Source organism: Cyprinodon variegatus, unplaced genomic scaffold (assembly GCF_000732505.1).
Source record: "Cyprinodon variegatus isolate N-32 unplaced genomic scaffold, C_variegatus-1.0 Scaffold79, whole genome shotgun sequence".
NCBI classification, from domain to species: domain Eukaryota; kingdom Metazoa; phylum Chordata; class Actinopteri; order Cyprinodontiformes; family Cyprinodontidae; genus Cyprinodon; species Cyprinodon variegatus.
The window spans coordinates 827,757-846,726 of NW_015150532.1; the positions used below are offsets into that span (position 1 = coordinate 827,757).

Below are 18,970 nucleotides of genomic sequence, written 5' to 3' on the forward strand. Positions count from 1 at the left end.
ATACAATTCACAACTCATCTTTGAGAATTACATTTAAAACACTCAATTACAAAACATTTTTTAAATGAAATTGTATGCTTGAAATTTTAAATCAGAAATGGTTGTATTGCCTTTCAGTGACTCTCCGCGTCCTCCATGTTTGTTTGGGTCAATAATAGCCTGTTAAAAAGCCGACGTCTGAACCTCATTTCATCCACAATGAAACAGGAGAGGAATAGTGCAGAGAATGACAGTCAGAGGACTTAACAGCAGCTGATGGAAACTTGGGTGAGTGGGAGCTAACTTTCCCCCCCAGCAGGGATCACACAAATATAGTTCCCAGTGTGTATTCTGATGGCTCACGTTGAAATGCAAACGAGCCTTACGAGGAAGCACGTGTGACCACTTGTGTAATTGTTTAATAGAGCTAAAAATGCAGCTGGACACAGAGGTGGGGAGAGTGCCCCAAAATGTATCTCAAATTAGAGTAAAATAGTATTTGCTTCCATTTTATTTAAGTACTGAATTACTAATCAACATGCTACCCGTCAAAAATGATGAAACTACACAAAATATAAACTCATATGCAAAATTCTGATGCTTTATGTATCACAGGGATATTTCAGGTGGAAGACACGGTTTTCAAAATATATTTCATACATTTTTTGTTATAAAACGTCTGTAAATCACTACTTTTTTTTTTACTTGCTGTGCAGGTTAGGGTGAGTTATTTCCAGTAGCAAGATCCAGTATATTTTCAGTTTACCTCCAAATGACACAACAGGATCAGCAGAAGGAAATAATAATACCTCAAAAAAGAAACTTGAGTACAAGAAAACTTTAAAAAAATAAACTGTAAATTTAAACTTGAATTTAAACTGTAGGTGTGTGTCTCTCTGGTTTATTTTTATTTGAAACAAGCTTGTTCTTTGCAGAGGATGTTAATTAAAATAGGTAGAGGGAGTTTTTACTTAAGTATATTGCAGTTAAACTAGACATACAAGTATTTAGTTACTCGTGTAAATGTAACTAGTTACGGCCTACCTCTGCCTGGAGATCATGAGAAATATTCTGGGTTTCAGAGTTAAAGTAGAGATGGCCCCTAATGTGTACAGATGCTACCATGGTTCTTATGGTTCTCAAACCAGGAAAGAAACAAGACCACCGTCCAAAATGCCACCTGAAGGACTTTATTTGAAAAGTTACCAAACTTCTGCTGGATTTTTGTCTTTAAAACAAAAAGGCTTTTCTCATTACTAAAACTAAAACATGCTCCCACAAACACAGACACACACATCTGATCTAATGTTTCCAATCATCTACTGTCCACAGTCCGTCATAAGCCCTGTCCAGGGTTTCTCTCAGCCGAATAAACAGCAGGTCCTGCAGACAGTCCCAAGTCACCCACACCCTCTCCACCATGCTGTACTGGCAGTAACCCATGGCCAAACCAAAGCCTACATCCGTCACATAGTGCCTAGCGAGCAGCAGCCTGGAAAGGCTGACCAGGGCGGCCCAGCCGAGCACCAGGACCCTCATGGAGGCCGTGTCTGCCAGCTGGGCGAGGAAGAAACGGGCACACATGGCCGCTCTTGAAGCGTGGCCTGAGGGGAAGGAGTAACGTTCTACGAAGAAGGTTGAGAGGATATCGGAGCGGTTCTGGGCGGGTGTTCGGCGTCTCACTAACATCTTCACAGCTCTGACCAGCATCAGGTCCAGAATGAGAGCTTTGAAGAAGACAGAAGGACATCAAAATTGGGGATTGCAATGGTTATACAGATCTGTTTAATTAATAACACTTTTCTAGTGCATCCCTGTTGGGTGTTTGACATTAGACTGTTATGACCAGAAAAGCCAGAGCAGCACAGAGGTTGTTTTCTGAGCCTATCTCTAAGCTGATCTCTAAGTCTGGGTCAGTAGGCTACATAATAAAGAGAAGCAATGTCAATTGGCGGGGGGTTGGTTTGAGCGGAAAGACAGTTGCTCCAGCAGCAGGTAAAATGTCAGCCTTGAGGAATTAAGAAGCAAAATCCATTCAGGAATGTAAGGAGAGCTTTTTAAAGAATGGAAAGATGGTGGAGTTACTGCATCAAGAGGAAAAACATTTCTCAAGTAAAGTGACACCTAAACCAGAGATAACTTCAAAAATATCTTATAATGGACAACAGAAAAAAGAAGAATGTGGCTGTAGCTCAGTGGTCTAAAGTCCTAATTTCAGATTAAATTAAAGTTTGCATTTCATTTAGAAATCAGCAGAGTACTGAAGACAGATAGCCAATAAACTAAAGGACCAATCTGAATAATTAATAATGAGGATGGGAGAATGAGGGGTGATTTTTTGTTGTTTTTACTTTTATCATTTACTATTAGGGGTTTGGTGGTCTAGTGGTTAAAGCTTTGCGCTTAGGTCCTGGAGGTTCTGAGTTTAAAACCTACACACTCCCACATACTGCCACTCTGGTTCCCTGAGTAAGAACCTTAACCCCAGACCACAGCCTACTGCTTCCTAAGGGAATGCGTCAAATGCAGATAGTGAATTTCCCCATTCTAGGACAATAAAGAATTTACAGATTTACACATAATATTTTCTTAATTTTTGATATTTACTGAAATTATGGATTATTACATTTTCTTATATTAATTGTTCACAACAAATAATACCATTTGGGACAGAAAAAGAAAACTATTTTTAAAATGTATTTTCTTTCCCAGGTTTAAAATGTACTATTGAGCTCTCATATAGGTATAGTAGATGTATTTTCAATATATTATTTATAACTTCAATAGGAGCAGCATTGGGCTATCTGATGGTGGTTATAATAAATAAACAGAGTTGAGAAAGATTTATTTGATTTATGAGACTTTTTTAAGAGACAAATGTTTACCCATCCATGTCTGGGGATGTATTGTCTTTCGTTGTATTTTAATTATAATTTTATGGGTGTGATAAATGCCCATTATGTTTTTAGGGTATTTCATGAATAAAGTTGACTGACACTCCCTTGTGTTCCAATAATACAGGCGAAGGTATTTTACTAAAGCACAATAGGATTGTTTAAAGTGATCAGTCAGTAAATATGATCCAAACATGCCAGTGTGCGCTGCACCAACGCAACCTTTGGTCTCCTCCCTGCTGTTTGTTGGTCAGGAGGCGCAAACCCCTTACTGTACATTATGTGACCCATGGGGAGACCGATTTAGCTCGTTGTGCTATTTAGACTATCTTTAACTTTGCAAGGCTTTGGTCAGACATCAGCAGAGCGCAGCAATGACTGCCAAAGGTCTCATTGTCTTAACGGCGCATTTGTGCGTAAAAGCGCGCGCCGGATTTTTATATAAATTATGAAGGCAGATAAAAAACAAAAACAAAAAAACACAAAGCAACATGAAATCTAACTGGAATGTCAGTAATGTTAGACTAATTTAGTGAACTGAATTACAGTGGTTTGTGTGGAGATGGAAAAATAAAATGGGAATGATTTAGACCGAGGGGAACACCTTGCACTTTTAATGGTCTCCTCACCCAGAGTTAAATTCAGCATGACCTCCTGCTCCTCCACGCTGTCCCCACGGCACAGAGTGTACACGGTGCCGACCAGCCACGGGATGACATGGCCGGAGAACTCCACCAGCCGAACCAGGGGCCTTATGCTGCCCAGCGGCGACTTCTCACAGGCGCAAACTCCGAGCTTTTTGGAAAGCCACAGATCCACTGCCAGCAGGAACCGGAGCGTTATGGCAAACAGGGGCTGGTTCAGGCTGACCGAAAGGTCTTCGGGGGAGAAATAAGGGCAGCTGGAGGCCCGGCGACGGCCAAGGTGGCAGTCCAAGGATGCTCTGCCTCCAGCAGCGACTCCTCGGCAGCTGTTCCGTCTGCTCACCGGGGAGGACATGCTTCCTCTGGCGGAGCGTCTGCGGTCTGTGCGCCTCTGAGTCCAGCTGCGCTCAGACGCAAACCATCCTTCAAGCTGCTCGGTCCAAACACGGGTTAATGTGTCAACCCACGGACCACGTGGGTTCACAACACTAGATTCAGACACAGAATGAGGCACCAAAGTTATTTTCTTTATTAGGATTTATCTATGTGTTTGTTTAAATGCATGAAGGCTTTTTGCGTTTTTAAAAGTATATTTTGGGGTTTGGTTTTATTCTTTCAAGGCAAAAACTTTGCAAAAGTATTTGGGGTCAATTTTACTCAGAGAAACGAGTCATTCGTGTTTTTAAGGGGAAAAAAACCTTATTTCGCTAATCTGAGTTTGGGTCAAATAGATTGATCCACTCTAACCCTGAGATACCTGCTAAATAAAATATTTACTGTGAAAAATATCGACTGTTAAGTCTATGGGATAAAAATAAATCCATAACCTGGGTTATTTGTTTTTGAGTTAATTATCTATCACTTCATTTTCCTGTCTGTAGATGTTTGTCAGAGTTCATGCAGGGTAAACATGATTACAGACAATCGTGTGATTCAAACGTTGCTGCTTTGCTTTTAAATGAGGTGTCCACCTTTAAATGTCAGACGTGAGACGGAAACGGAAAAGGCTGTCTGAGGTCTCCAAAAGGATGGAGCAGCCTATGAAGATGGGGTTTTCCAACACTGCAAAAAAAATTGAAATCTAAGTAACTCCTTTGTTCTTAAAATACATGCATTTTGTCTTGAACTGATAAGGACAGTGAGTAACTTTGCCAATGGAACAAGACAATTTACATTTAAAATAAGAAAAAATAATTGCTTTGTCTTATTTCAAGTGCATATTATCTACTTGTCTTATTTTAAGAATAAAAATACTCCTTCCATTAGCAGATCATCTTATTTATCTAGATTAAGGGTAAATAGTGCTTATTTCTAGATCATTCTTGCAGCACAAAGAAGATAAATGGCGTAAAAAGTTGTTCAGGGAGAAAAAGACTTGCGTGAATCCTGGAGCATGGAGGTGGAGGTGTGATGGTTGGGGGATATTTGTTAAAGCAACAGAGCCTGGTTAGATCACCATGTCGGAACCGTGTTTCAGGGGGATTGTTGAGGAAAATATGGGACCAAACAGAAGCTAGTGCAGAAGAACCGGATCCAAAACATCCATGCAGATCTGCGAGGTTCTGGTTCTGTGTCGGGAAAGAGTTCTATGCAAAGTGAAAGATGAACTTTAATCAGATTGCTGTTAATGAAGTTTTAGATTATTTCTGGTAAGACCAATGGTCATGATGTTAAGGTTTTCAATAAATAAATAGGTTAAATTAGGTTATTTATTTTCTGTATATTAAAAAATAACATTGATAAAAAATATATATGACGTATCATTTAGTAAAGAATCGGATGTTCTCATTTCGGAAGTTTGTGCGTCAAACCTGAGCGCACCATCCGACCGCGCTCTCCTCCAAAAACCAAGACCCACCCCCGGCGCGGCACCACGCACCGTGCTTCACAGTTAACCATCCGCCTCCTCTCTGTCTCTCTTTCAAGTTTCGTCTCTCAGTCCAACCCACGTCCACATCCACGCTTCCATCATGCCGGGGCTGCTGCTCGGAGACCCGTTTCCTGATTTCGAAGCGGAGACCACCGCTGGTAGAATGAAACTCCACCAATATCTCGGTGATTCGTAAGTAAAGAGCTGCTGATTATTGATTGCATGTCAGATTTCACAGAGTTGGAGAGAATCCAATCAGCATGATAAGGAAGGAGGAAGTTTTAATGTGTGACTGAGCGTTTCTCACTTCTGCATTCTTAAACAGATAAATCTATACAAACACTAAAGAATTATGTGTCTCAGGCATCAGAGATTAACAGCAAAATAATCTCTCAAATTTATATTACTCATAGTTGAGAGGATTCTCATAATCACAGCGCTTACCTCCTGGAAAAAAGCCCCTATGTTATCAAACTAAACCAGGCCACATCCTGTCAGTTTTCCTTGGTTATAGTAACTATAGATGCACAATAAGCTGTTCTTTTATTATCTAACATGATTCCGGGGCTGAAAAGTTTTGTACTGCCCCTTTCATCATCCAGGTCCTTTTTGCAGTGGTTCTGTCTCCTCGCTCATTCGGGTCATGGCAACCACAAAATATCTGTGTTAAGCTTGTATTGTGGTTAAAATTTGGCCTCATTTTTGATTCTAGGAAACATTAGTGTAAGGAGTTTATAATAGTGTCAAGATGCTAAAGGGGCCTAATACAGAAAGCATCATTCTGCCACCTCCGTGCTTGACAGTTATCTGAGGTCTACATTGTGGCTAGCTTCTACTGTTGCCATCTAAGCACAGCAGAAACATTCACATGGCTTTGATAGCCTAATGTGTAAAACTTTCTTCTGTTAAACTGATATCTGTTTCATGATGTTCTTAAACAGGAAACCTTACAAATGACTTTTTTTTTTTATCTCACATTATCTACATGTGAAAGTAGCTGAAGATAAATCCTGTGATAAATCCTGTGAAAGTATGAAATTAGTTCATAGGTCAGAACAAAAACCAGTGTAAGACTTAGGAGGCCAAAATGTTTATCTTCTGTTCAACAAGAAATCAGGTCACATCCTGTCTTTCAAATGTTAGATACTTATCTTTTTTTCCCCGTACGTCAAAAAAAGCACCTGAAACCCTTCTCCAACTGGTTTCTAAAATGCCCATGTCCCCTACAGATGGGGTATCTTGTTCTCCCACCCCAAAGATTACACCCCGGTTTGCACCACGGAGCTGGGTCGAGTGGCCAGGCTGAGCAGCGAGTTCAGCAAACGCGGCGTCAAACTGATCGCTCTGTCCATCGACAGCCTGGAGGATCACTGCGGCTGGAGCAAGGTGACATGAAGACCAAGACGCCCTGTTGCCATGTTCTAACCACAAAACCTTGAGCTTTCACAGTAGTAAATCATTGTAAAACTTTTGCACGCATTCAGTGAAGTAATCTAATTAAAAGTCCACCTTAATATAGAGACAGTATGGTATGAATGCAAGAAGAAAAAAAGATGCAGGTGAACATTGTTCTTAGCGTGATGGCAGCATAATGATCTGGGGGTGCCGGAGTTCCACAGAGACAGGGATGCTAGATAGAGTTATATATAGACAGAAATGGAAATAAACCTGATAAAGAACTGATAGAGCACATGTTCCCCTTCAGGCAGAAACATCAGAAATATTTGAACTAGAATCCAATTTATTGATTTTAGAATAGCCTAGTCAAAGTAAATATCAAAGTTTATTTTATAATTTGTGATAATAGGTCTTAGCTTTTATTTAATCAAATTGTTAACCAGATAAATGACTGCAGACTCTAAAACATGTGTATAAACACATATATGTATTTATTTATTTTTTTGCCATTTGCAATTCATGTCAAACGGCAAATGTGTTTTCATTTTATATTCTAAATGTTTATTTATTTAGAAATGTTAATTTACTAAAAGTATCTCTAGAATAAATATATTAATTTCAAAAGGTGTTTTATGAACCAATTACATCACTAAATTATGGTACAAATATTTTTTTCAATTTTCCTGTGAGTAATAAACAAACAAAAAAAAACACATTTTGTGTAATATTTAAATTCTTTAAAGTATCTTATTGCATATATTAACTTTTGATCTAATAATGTTTGTTTTTACTTCAAGAAGGATGTTTCATGTTGCACAAATTTGTGCATACAGGAAAGTTCCAGCTCTTTGGTCCAGGTATCAGCCTGGTTTATTCTGTGAGGCTTCTTTCTGATAGGACATCCTGGCTTATAACTGTGAGAAGTCTGAGTGCTGCAGGCTGCCCTTTCCCATCATCGCGGACAGCAAACGTGAGCTGGCAGTCTCTCTGGGTATGCTGGATCCTGATGAGAAGGACAAAGACGGCCTGCCGCTCACCGCTCGCTGTGTGAGCATCACAGCCTCATGTGCTTCATTCCAAAACCCTCAAACTGTGCCCCTTAGTTAAAGCGTTCAAACCCGCTTCTCTTCCTCCTCTGCTTTCTATGTTTGCACAGGTTTTTATTATTGGACCTGATAAAAAGCTGAAACTGTCCCTGCTCTACCCGGCAACCACAGGACGTAGCTTCAGTGAGATCCTGCGTGTGGTCGACAGCCTCCAGCTCACAGCTGAAAGAAGAGTGGCCACGCCTGCTGAGTGGAAGGTATTTATCACCTTATAAAACAATGCTGCCTTTCAGAATGTTAATTTACTACCATACTTTGTTGTATTTCTATGGGATGTTATGCAAAAGACCAAGACAGTGCAGTGCATTATTGTTCAAGTGAAGTCAAAAATTGTACAATAATAAACAAATTTCCTTTAGCTAACCAATGAGTGTTTGCTTTCTATGACTCATCCAATGACACTAGTTTGCACTAGATGTGGATGGAGCCAATGATCTGCATTGGATGGCGCACATGACGTGAAATAAATATGCATAAACATTAAACTGAAGCCAAGAATAACGAGTAAACTTTGCTTTAAAAATGTAAGGAATAGAAAGTACAGATACTTGTGTGAAAATGTGATAAGTAAAAGTCAAAAGTAGGAAGAAAAATAAGTAATGGAGTAAAGTATAAATACCTAAAAAGTGTACTTAAGTACAGTATCGAAGTGTTTTTACTTCGTTTCTTGACACCTCTGAAAACACGCAGCCCACCTCCCCTTCTCATTGGTGTTCTTATGTGCCGGGGATGGGCTAAATTAGCATATCTTCTAAAGATTGAAGTCTGAGATTTAAGGCTTAAGAAATAAGAAACATTCAAATTTATATTCAAGTTTTACATTTAAAAAGTAAGGTATAAATTTAGATCGAACATTTAGATTTAATATGTATTTGGCTTTAGCATGTGGATTAAAGACATTTTTTACAATTTTACAATTTAAACTTAAGCGGTATATTTAGATTTCAGATTAAGAAATAGATTTACATATAAACATAACATTTATATTTTAGACATAGGATGTAGAAACAGTTTTAACATATACATTTAGATATAGATTTAACACTTATGTTTAGCATTTTGCCGCTTAATGTTAGAAAAGAACTAAATGCTAAGAAATCAAGATAAATATCAGAAATGTGATCGGTCTTTTTTATACATTTTTACGGCCATCCCCAACGTTGTAAAAATAATCCAAAAAGGAGGAGATGGTCCCCCTGTGGGGATGCTGCAGTGAGGGGGGTGGTCTCCCTTCTGACAAACTTTTTATACTTATACTTATACTACTAGCAGCCAAGGTACCTTTAATAAAAATGAAATATCGACAGTAGCTTTGAGTTTAACTAGAGAAGGAAGAATTTTAATTTGTGGCAAATTGGCAAAATTTCAAAATATTTCCTTTTTTTTTCTGCAGTTTTTTTTTATGCTGCACTACATCTTTACTACATCTGCTATCAGCATTAATTAACCAGAGGCCAACTTAGACTTTGTTACTGTATTACTTTGTTGCAACTTTTGCTGCAACTTTTCAGACCTTTCTAATGATTTTTTCATGTTCAGTTGGATAAACACTTCCTGGTACCTTTCCATTTTGACAATGATTTTTTGTTGTGAGAGATGTGAAAAGGTTAGCATATTCCTTTATGACTCTGTTTTTGGATTGGATGAGTTCTTAAACCTTATCACTCAACAGCCTTTTATTTAGAGGTGTCAGATTAAGCGGGGCTGAAAGTACAGTAGTAGTCATTAAAAAATCCCCCACTTTCCTTTATGGGTCCTTGGCCAGTCTCCTGCAATTCCCTTTTTAAACATCTAAAATATCATTTCTATCATGATTTGTGGACATTAAGATTTAAATAGTAGCGTTATCGCCTGGTCAGACCCTGTACATCAGTGAAAGGGTAAAGTCAGAGTAAAAAAAATATGCACGTCCATTAGAAGGCCAGTGGCTGGAAGTTGGAGGGGATTTTGCTGCCATTCGGCTGGCTTTTAAATGGCTGCTACTGTATATGGACGTCACATTGCTCAGTTAATCTCTGTGTTTAATGGTTTCATCTTCTTTCCACTTGTGCATCGTGATACTTTATTTTTATGTATTACTTGGACAGTTGTAGCTATAAATTGACAACAGAGGGGGAAAATATATATATATTTTCTTGCAGCCTGGAGACTGCGTGATGGTGCCTCCGAACATGCCTGAGGAGGATGCTGCCGCTTTGTTCCCAGCGGGGGTCTTCACTAAAGAACTGCCCTCTGGGAAGAAGTACCTGCGCTACACCCCAGACCCCCACGACCTGGGTGAAAGTGTGGATCCTGGATATTCACTGATTCAACCGCGCCAATGCACGTCTATTTTGTAATGGGCTTTTCTTTTTTTTTTTGCTTCTGTAAAGCAGACCAAAAGAATACAATAAACACAAGCAGAGTTATTCTGTTATGACCTTTATAATAGGTTGATTTTAAAGTAGGCGACATGTTAAATAACTTTACATTTGCACTGACAATTCAAACACAATGGGTTATAAAGTTTAGTGTGGAACAACTCTGTGTGTATTTGGGTCAGTGACATCTGATTCATGTCGATCTGCTGGAATAAGTGAACATTATAGCAGATTTTAACCCAGATGTTGAAGGAATTTTATTTTTATCTGAGTTTCAGCGTTTTGTTTCATTAAGACCCCAAAGCTGAGAGAGAATCTGACCTGGATGCTGAGGCTGATGATGATCCTGATCATTTCCATCCTTGTTTGTATTTTTGCGCATATTTACTACAGGTGAATACTTTGTAACACTGTATTTAACCGTTTCCTAATGTTTCTAAAATTTCTGTAATAAAAAAACACCTGTAGGAAGGAGGGGATTTGATTGAAAAACTCCAAAGAGGAAAAAGAAAAATACAAACTGCGGTGCTCAAAGGAAGCTCTGATTAGTCCACACTGGGATACTTAGTTTTCAAGGAAGGCAGATTCTATGATGTTTGAATCTAGATTAACAGCTAACTAGCCAAACTAATTGAAAATGGGCCATGCTTTGTTCTAAAGCTAACCAAAGAATGTTGGTGTGTTGCTCAAACAGTGGAGTAAATGCTTCCTGTTGAACGTTGTTTCATTTCCTCTACTGGTTCAGACCTTTTGGTTTATAACAAAAGTAACCAACGTTTGTGGTGCTCTCCACGCAGTCAGAGCAAACAGGCTGGTTTTTCACTGTAGGTAATTGTGGTGAATAATAATTAATGCCTATCAGATGATGCAGCGCAATGCACATTTTGTCACGCTGTAATTTCAAACTTGAATGTGTTTTGTTAAGGTTTTATGTGAAAGAGCAAAGCACTTAAAAAGTACTTTAAAACTGGAGAATGTGATAGTTTCTACTACAAAGATACCCTATGTGTTTGTATTCAGCCTTTGTTAATTGTGATGCCTTAAATAAAATCCAGTGCAAATCGTCGCCATGCATAATCCAATTTGTGTATTTAATCTCAGTATAGCTGCACCTGCTCTTTGGAAAGCATCAGAGGTGTGATTAAGAACATAAGAAGAAAAAGCATCATGAAGGCAAAGATCACAGCAGAGTGGTCATTGGTGTCACTAACCGATCCGTCCCGGAAGCACGATCCGTTCTGCGCATGCGCCATCCGCTCATTTGCGCATCAAGATACACATCCGGGTCGTCCTCGATTTTATTTAATTAAAAATACCTAAATGAGGTTTTCCCTCCCAAAAAATAGTAAACGTACTAAAATATAATGTGTTAAAGGTTAATAACGTATTTACTGAGAAAATAAATGCCTTAAAATCCTTTCTGTTTTATCAGTCGTCTCTGCCCGATCTGGACCGGAAATAGGATCCTACGCTACTTTCGGTGGCTAACTTTTTCGGCTTTGGATTTAAACATAAATCTAGTCTTTTTGAGTTTTATGTTTTAGTTTCATTTAACCTTATGCTATATAGTGCGTAATCTAAAGAGAGAAACAACTAAAATGCAGATAAACATGGTTTAATCATATTTTGCCGGACTGCTCTGAGCATATCTACTGATGGCTTCAGAGAAGCAGTTTAACAAAGAAAATGTAAAAAGCATAAAAATTGTCTCACAAAAGTCATAAAACATCTTTTAAAGGTGTGTATTAGTATCCTTTAGTGAGTTAAGGATAGAAATAAGTAGTTTTAGTACCATAATTACATTCTTTATGGACACCCGGAAGTATATGTATTCGCCCATGCGCAGAACGGATCGTGCTCCCGGGATTGGGTAGCAACAAGTGGTTCAACCAAAGATGGAAAAAAAATGGGAAAACTGCAAACCTATAGACGTAAGGAGAACATTAATCAGAACAGAAAGACTGAGGTCCATTTTAACGTTGGAGGAGCTGCAGAGATGGCTCAGGCCGGCTGTATGGAGTGAAGTTTGTTCCATTATTTTTGCAAACGAACGACATGTGTTGTAAATTCGTTTTTTGAAAAAAAAAATGCAATCCAGAAATGAAATTTAAAGAAAATTATTCATCAAAAGACGGTTTGATAATAATTATGCTGTTTTCTCTGATTTTATTTTCTAAGTCATTTTTTTCCCTTTTTTTCAATTTTTTTTTATTACTATTTCTAAAATTGAGTTTTATGAATCGCATTCTTGTCAAATTGTGTTTTACATATCATTTCCTTCAACTGTGAGGCCGGGCTTTTTTCTGGAGCTAAAAGCAAAGATTTCTATTGGTCTGCATGAACGTTAGTAACAACATTTTAATTGGTCAAAAACAATGATTTATATTGGGGTGAAAGTGAAGCCAATGTGATCAGAAAAATGCTGTTTGAAAACAACGCAATTGGTCAACCCAAATCTGAAAAAGAGAAATTTAAAAGGATAAAAATGTCAAAATGATAAATCTGTAAAAATAAAAACATTTTGAAACAATAAAAATGTGATAAATTAAAATAAGAAAAAGGGATTTAAAAAAACTAAACCTGAGAAAACAGCAAAGCTCCTCTCAAAACCTTCTTTTAATTAGGATTTTTCAAAGTACAATATCTAGCTTCCATTTTTTTCTTTAAAATTTCTATTTATAAAACATTTTCTTTCGTTCGAACAAAAATAGAAGAAAATTCACTCCATAGGTACAACCAGTCAACAATTAAGAGGTTTATGCCACAAATCCAGCCTTTATGGAAAAGTGGTGAGATGAAATCCATCATTAAAAAACAGCAGTAAACCTACTTGTTTTGGGTGTTGAGCAGGGCTATGCTCTGTGCTTCAGTTTCAGCCGCATGCCTCCATGTGACGAACCCACTCATATACAGCCACTCTACACACACACAGTCCGAATGGTTGAAGGTCCTCCTAACACAGGGTCCTTTTAAATGAGTGGTGGTCTGCCTTCATTGATGCTGCACTAAATCTGAGTAATTTAGTAAAGTCAGTCAAGCAATCAGGATACAGTCTTGAGACATAATTTCAATAGAGCAGAACTGCCCCCAGCATATGTAGGCCGAGGCAACCATCTGCTTCATATGCTAGATCTAAAACACAAAGACAGGACATGTAGGGAAAAAAAAGAAAACCCTCTGGCAGATTTCGTTATAAAGTAATGATGGTACATTTTGGAGTGGCCCAGCTAGAGGTCATTACTGACTGACAAAAGGTGACAGAGGCTTATGTTTAATGACCCCCAGACTCAGGAACTCTCTTCCTCTCTGTGGTTTCTTTTAAGTCTAAAGTCTTTTTTTAAATCGTTTAGTTAATTTAATTTTTTTCCATGCATTGTTAGACCGTGTACTAGTTTCTTATCAAGGACTGAGATTTATTTTGTCGAAAGGTGCCACATGAATACGTTTAGTTACCTACTTGAAGCTTATTGCCAAATAAGGTTTTTTCATTGGTTACTCTAAAATGTGCTTATTTTAATAAAAATGTCAAGTAGTAAGACTCTTTACAATCTTTTATAAGCCTCTGAAAGATAACGGTCACATTTTTAATCGGAATCAAGGTTCCAAAGTAAAACGTATTTTTACTATAAACCTGAATAATTTCGAGCTGAACTATATCTTTTTTTCCTTTTTCCTTCTACCTGCATGTTTTAGGTGCTTCTTCCTGCCTCCACACACCTGATTTTAAAACAAATGGGTGATTAACGGGATTCTGCAGCGGTTAATGGCTGGAGTAGAGCTAGGTCTACTATGCAGGACAGCAGGTTCTAAGGAGCCCCCACACTTCTCTGCTCCTAGGAATAAGTCAGCTGAGTAGGATTTGGCGTTCCTCCTAATCAGGTCGGTCAGAAGCATCAGCGAATAGCTTATCAGCTTTGATCTGAGGAATGCAGGCAGCAGACTAAAGGACAGCAGAGGTGATCCGAATAGGAAAAAGGAAGGAGGAGAATATCACTGCTTACATTAACTCTGACATACCAGCTGACTGGGAGTGAATGATAGAAAAATATGAGCAGATTTATAGTTAAGTTCTCAACATTTATTTATTTTTTCATTAGGAATGCATTTAAAGATGCCAATGAATCACAATGTGCATCCCTTGTGAGTCATACTGATGTCTTTTACCTTCAGGCAGACGTGAGCTCTAACTGCCTGCTCAGCGGTTTGACATTCTGCATCCGCATAAAATCAAACCACACAACGAACGCTCGGCCCGACGCTAAGGAAGTGTTGCTTTTTTTCCCCCTTTTGACGAAACAAAAACATGTGAAAAACGTGTGAAATCATTTGCGTCGAGCAGAACTTCAGGGTTAAGACATCTGTTCCAGTTCCCCCCTGTCTTCACTGGTCTCATTTGTGCTTCATGAGGGCCTGGTACTCCCTCTGGTGGGAGAACAGCTGCAGGAACACCTGGTACTTCCTCTCATAGAAGCTGTGGAAGGACGAATAAACACACAAATGTAATGAAGCACTGTTATTACTAAGCCAATTAGGACGCATAGTAAACCAAGCATTGAATACCAACTATTTCAATTAGAAAAAAAGAAAGAAAAAAAAACTGAAATTTTGTCTAAGAGTTACAGATTTCTATACAGTTTTTTGGATAGACTAAAGAAAAGTATTGGTCTTTAAAAAGTATATGTGGGTCTCTAAAAGTTTCTGAAAAACTCCCAGAATGCACAGCTGCTTATTTAGCCTTACATTACCTAGAAAAGTAGGATTTATTCCCTATTGGGTCTAGATGGTGGTGGGAAATTCTGGAAGGATAGTAAGAGTCATTCCTCATTGGAGGACCTTATGCACATGCCAAGACCCTCAGAGGAAATCCAAGCAGCTTTACACATCTAAGGCCTGGTCAAAAATAGCTTAAACTCAGTCAGGTTGGGTAGAGAACATCTCCAAACAAGCATTTGTTAACTTTCGTCACATATTATCAATCAGAATTAGGTTTACACTTTGACTGAAAAGTTTTCAATCTACAGCTGTGTCTTAAATAAAGGCCAGATGTCTCTTTTAGCTCCTTCATTTGCAATAAGCCGTCTCTGATTAACACTCTAATTGACCGCCAAGTTTAGGCAGGTTTGCTTTTTCAGATCATGGATTAGGGACCCTAATTTCTCACTGATGTGAGATTCACGTCTTAGAATGGCCTAGTCAAAGTCTCGGCTCAAATGCAACTAAGAATGAGCAAGAGTTAAAAGCTGCTGTCCATAAACTCATAAAATCAGTGAACTCTCAGGAAGGGCTGAAAACACGAAGAAGAAGAACTGGGTCTGCTTCTCAGATTAACACTGAGATCACTGTGATTGTTTTCTAATAAACCTCTGAAGATCTTGACAAATAGGGGGATTATTTACTAATTTGGAGACTTGTGAAGAAAAAATGGTTGTGTTAGATTTTATTAGGGGGCAGCAGAGGCTACTATAAATATTTTCCACATGTTTCTGCCCTTCATTTAATTATCTCTGTGCTGCTTTGCATTGTTTTTTTTGTACATAAAAGGCTTATTAAATCCTGAAAGTTGTCATTTTCTTTCTGGAAGGTGTCCCTTTTCCCCCACTCGGATATCCTTTCCTCACCTCTGAAGCTCCAGGTCCGGCTGAACGACTCTCCCCACTTTAGCCATTTTCTCCATGGCCTCCTGAGACACAAGTTGAAAGAAACAGCGCTCCATAAATGACGATGCAGAGGCGTACGTTTAATTTCACTTCAGCCTTGACCCACTTATCTAACTAACACAATCTGACTGCGGTAATTCTGGTGTGCCACAGCTCATGGTTAATGCATGGAGGGCCCTCTCTGTTGTCTAAACTAAAAAAAAATCCAGGCAGCAGAAACCCTGCAGCTGAGGGGGATCAGACACAACAACTGCCCGCAGTATTTATGGCTGAAAACAAGCAGACAGCTGCAGCCCAGTCCAAATAATAACATCTTATTTATACTTTATATGGCTCAGAGGTTATTGGGAGTTCTAGCAAAGTGAAAAAAAAGATATAAACCTTTAAATTTTAATCCTATCCAGCCTCTGTTTTTCTCCAGTAGGCGGAGACACTGAGTCAGATTTAAAAGAAAACCTTTTTAAAGGGGTTCTCCACATGTTTTCCTGATCTGTATCTCCCTATAAAATCTTTTATGAGAATCCCCAGCATGCATCACTGCATGTCATATTAAATGTAAAAGCCAAAGGAGGGCTGAACTGAGTATTTATAACTGGGATACTAATAATCATGATCCTTAGGGATCTTGTTAAAACTATATTTCCATTTTTTCATCTGGAGCTAAAATTAAAATTTATTTTTTTCTGCAGTGGTGCTGTTTCTGTGCACATAAATATGGCCAACATGTGGGCTTCTCTTCGCTGCAGCAGGTCCCAAAGCCCCAATATGATGAGGGGTAAAGATCATAGACTGCAGTAGAAGTCATGCTTTAAAGGTATTGCCTTTAATTCCTTTAATCTTAATCTACAGATTTAACTGGGCTAACAAGTTATAAACATGGTTAGTGTTTAATTGTTAGTCCCTTCAACTTGTCATCACGTTAAAATCACATTTCTTCTCCCTGGCTTTTAATCATGTCTAAGTGGACATTTGGCAAAATTTTATTTTAAATTTATTTTATTCTAAAATGTATTTTAATTGAAACATTCATCTTATTCTATTTTTATGTTTTTATGTATTTTAGCCTTAGCTTTTATCTTATGTTCCTGTATAGCACTTTGGTCAACCCCGGTTGTTTCAAATGTGCTTTATAAATAAAGTTTGAGTTGAGTTGAGTTGAGTTGAGTCATCATAATACAAATATTACTTTATGCTTCACTTATGATATTTTAGTCACAAAATTTCTCATGTTGTCTCTGTTGCGCTGAAATTTCCAATGTAAACATTTAAGGCAATAATTGTTCAGAAAAGGTCATGTAGGATGTTAGAATCACAAAAAAATGTAAGATTTCTTTGATTTGTTTTTTTTTTTTAACTTTTAAAAAACCAAAAAAAAAAAAAAGTGCTGAAGTTCAATATGTTTGTTAAAGAGGAGATTTAACATCTGAACAGTTCTATGGTACGTTCAATTTGACCTTGGAAGTCGAAATTTCTAATTTCCAAGTTGGAAATTTCAACTGGAATGATCAAAAGTCGGAATTACAGGTCAGAAAGTCGGTCCAACAGGATGTTACCCAAGTTCTGCATTCAAGATGGATGCCACATGCATAAAAAAAAGCTAAACTTTCTTACTTTACCCATTTGTATAAAGTCAGTCATTCAGGGACTACTTGTGCTTAGAGGACCACATACTTTATTGCTTTTGTAATTGGCATGGTGGCCAAATCCATAAAGAATACAAGGGCCCACAAAACTGGATTTTTCTTTTTTTTTTTTCAGATATTACATCACTCCAACAAACATTTAATGCTGTCGGATGAATTCGCTGGTTATTAACTTAGAAATGATCAAGTCAGTACCAACCTAAACGCTGCTGAATATCCTCTTTTTATATATTGTTGAGGATTTGTGGTAGAGTTAAAGCTGTTATGGGGGCAAAAGTTTGAGCACAATTCAGGCATCAAACGTTTTAAAAAACCAACCCTTTATTCGATCATTTCATAATTTGAAGAGAGGCAGCTAGTAAATATTAATTGATAACGATTCGTCCAGCACAAGCATCATAGATACTCTTCTTATTGGAACTTTTACTCTTTGTGTGCTACCTGCAGTTTGAACATTTAAATTCCAGCTAACCCAGCTCTGTAATATCAGTGTTCTGATAAAACTATGAGGTCACTGTTAAAATTAGAGATACAAATATTGGATAATCAATTACTTGCTTAATTCATTCTAAAGCTTTAAAAATCCAGATTGTAATCAAACCCCATGTCTAAAAAAGAAAAAAAAAAAAATTCCTGAAAATTTATTGAACATGGTTCAAGCTAATATTGGAGTTGTTGTGTAACAGATCTGTATGTAACTGTACCTGTATGGTTGTGCAGTCCTGGGATGCACACGCGCCCAGAACCGCCGCTCCCACTAAAACGGCATCGCTCTGATTGGGCAACACCACAGGCAGTCCTGAGAACAAAGAAATACACTCAGTATCCTTTCATATTTCAGGTCAAATGTAACTCTTTAATATTTATAAATGCAAACAGGTCTGCATAATCCCTTTAGCACAGAAGATTTCTATTTGGATTTCCTTTGTTTCCCTCATTGATCTTCATGCTTTTCTTTATAATATCAGCAGAAAGTCATATGCAGTGTTTCTAAAATGGAAGATTGGGGAAAAGTATACGAGAACTAAATGTTTATTCTTTAACTCTGACCTGATTGATCTGTGCAGGCTTCACTTTAGAAGATCAAAAGGTCTGATAGTCTGGAAGCATCTCATATACAAAGCTTTTACTTTACAGTTCCTGGCTATGATGGTTATAATTTAAGGTATTTCCTTTTTTTTAGTTGTTTTATGTTTGGAACCTTTCATTTGACAATCTAATCAGTTTGTTTGTTTTGTTTTTTGCAGCAATCCTGGAAACCATTAACTTAAACTTTATCATGGGAAGCCTCAGATTCAAGGTTTCATGTGGGAAATTAGAAACTACCTTAACCTGCAAAAGCCATACCATCTAGACCAGGGGTCTGCAACCTGCGGCTCCAGAGCCACATATGGCTCTTTGGACCCTCTCCAGCGGCTC

The 18,970-nt window shown here is 38.0% G+C and overlaps 3 protein-coding genes across 3 annotated transcripts in view; 1 reads left to right on the forward strand and 2 right to left on the reverse strand.

Annotated features, from left to right (window-relative positions):
- Window positions 1-1,067: 1,067 nt before the first annotated feature.
- Window positions 1,068-3,923, reverse strand: LOC107083635 (presqualene diphosphate phosphatase-like). The gene is made up of 2 exons (XM_015373003.1): window positions 3,503-3,923; window positions 1,068-1,706 (listed from the first exon to the last, which is right to left on the reverse strand). The coding sequence occupies exons 1-2, from the start codon at window positions 3,870-3,872 to the stop codon at window positions 1,282-1,284; spliced, it is 795 nt and encodes a 264-aa protein (XP_015228489.1). The 5' UTR covers window positions 3,873-3,923; the 3' UTR covers window positions 1,068-1,281.
- Window positions 3,924-5,455: 1,532 nt separating this feature from the next.
- Window positions 5,456-11,303, forward strand: LOC107083629 (peroxiredoxin-6-like). Its single transcript, XM_015372998.1, has 5 exons — window positions 5,456-5,579; window positions 6,617-6,773; window positions 7,683-7,832; window positions 7,942-8,088; window positions 10,033-11,303. Exons 1-5 carry the CDS (start codon window positions 5,488-5,490, stop codon window positions 10,228-10,230), a joined length of 744 nt encoding a protein of 247 aa, XP_015228484.1. The 5' UTR covers window positions 5,456-5,487; the 3' UTR covers window positions 10,231-11,303.
- Window positions 11,304-14,290: 2,987 nt separating this feature from the next.
- The window catches only part of fggy (FGGY carbohydrate kinase domain containing), an 18,751-nt gene continuing 14,071 nt past the window's right edge, over window positions 14,291-18,970 (reverse strand). The window contains exons 14-16 of the mRNA XM_015372983.1: window positions 18,256-18,350; window positions 15,870-15,931; window positions 14,291-14,722 (exon numbers count right to left, since the gene is read on the reverse strand). Of these exons, the coding sequence (XP_015228469.1) occupies window positions 14,641-14,722; window positions 15,870-15,931; window positions 18,256-18,350 (239 nt within the window). The 3' untranslated portion in view covers window positions 14,291-14,640. The remainder of the gene's footprint in view (window positions 14,723-15,869; window positions 15,932-18,255; window positions 18,351-18,970) is intronic.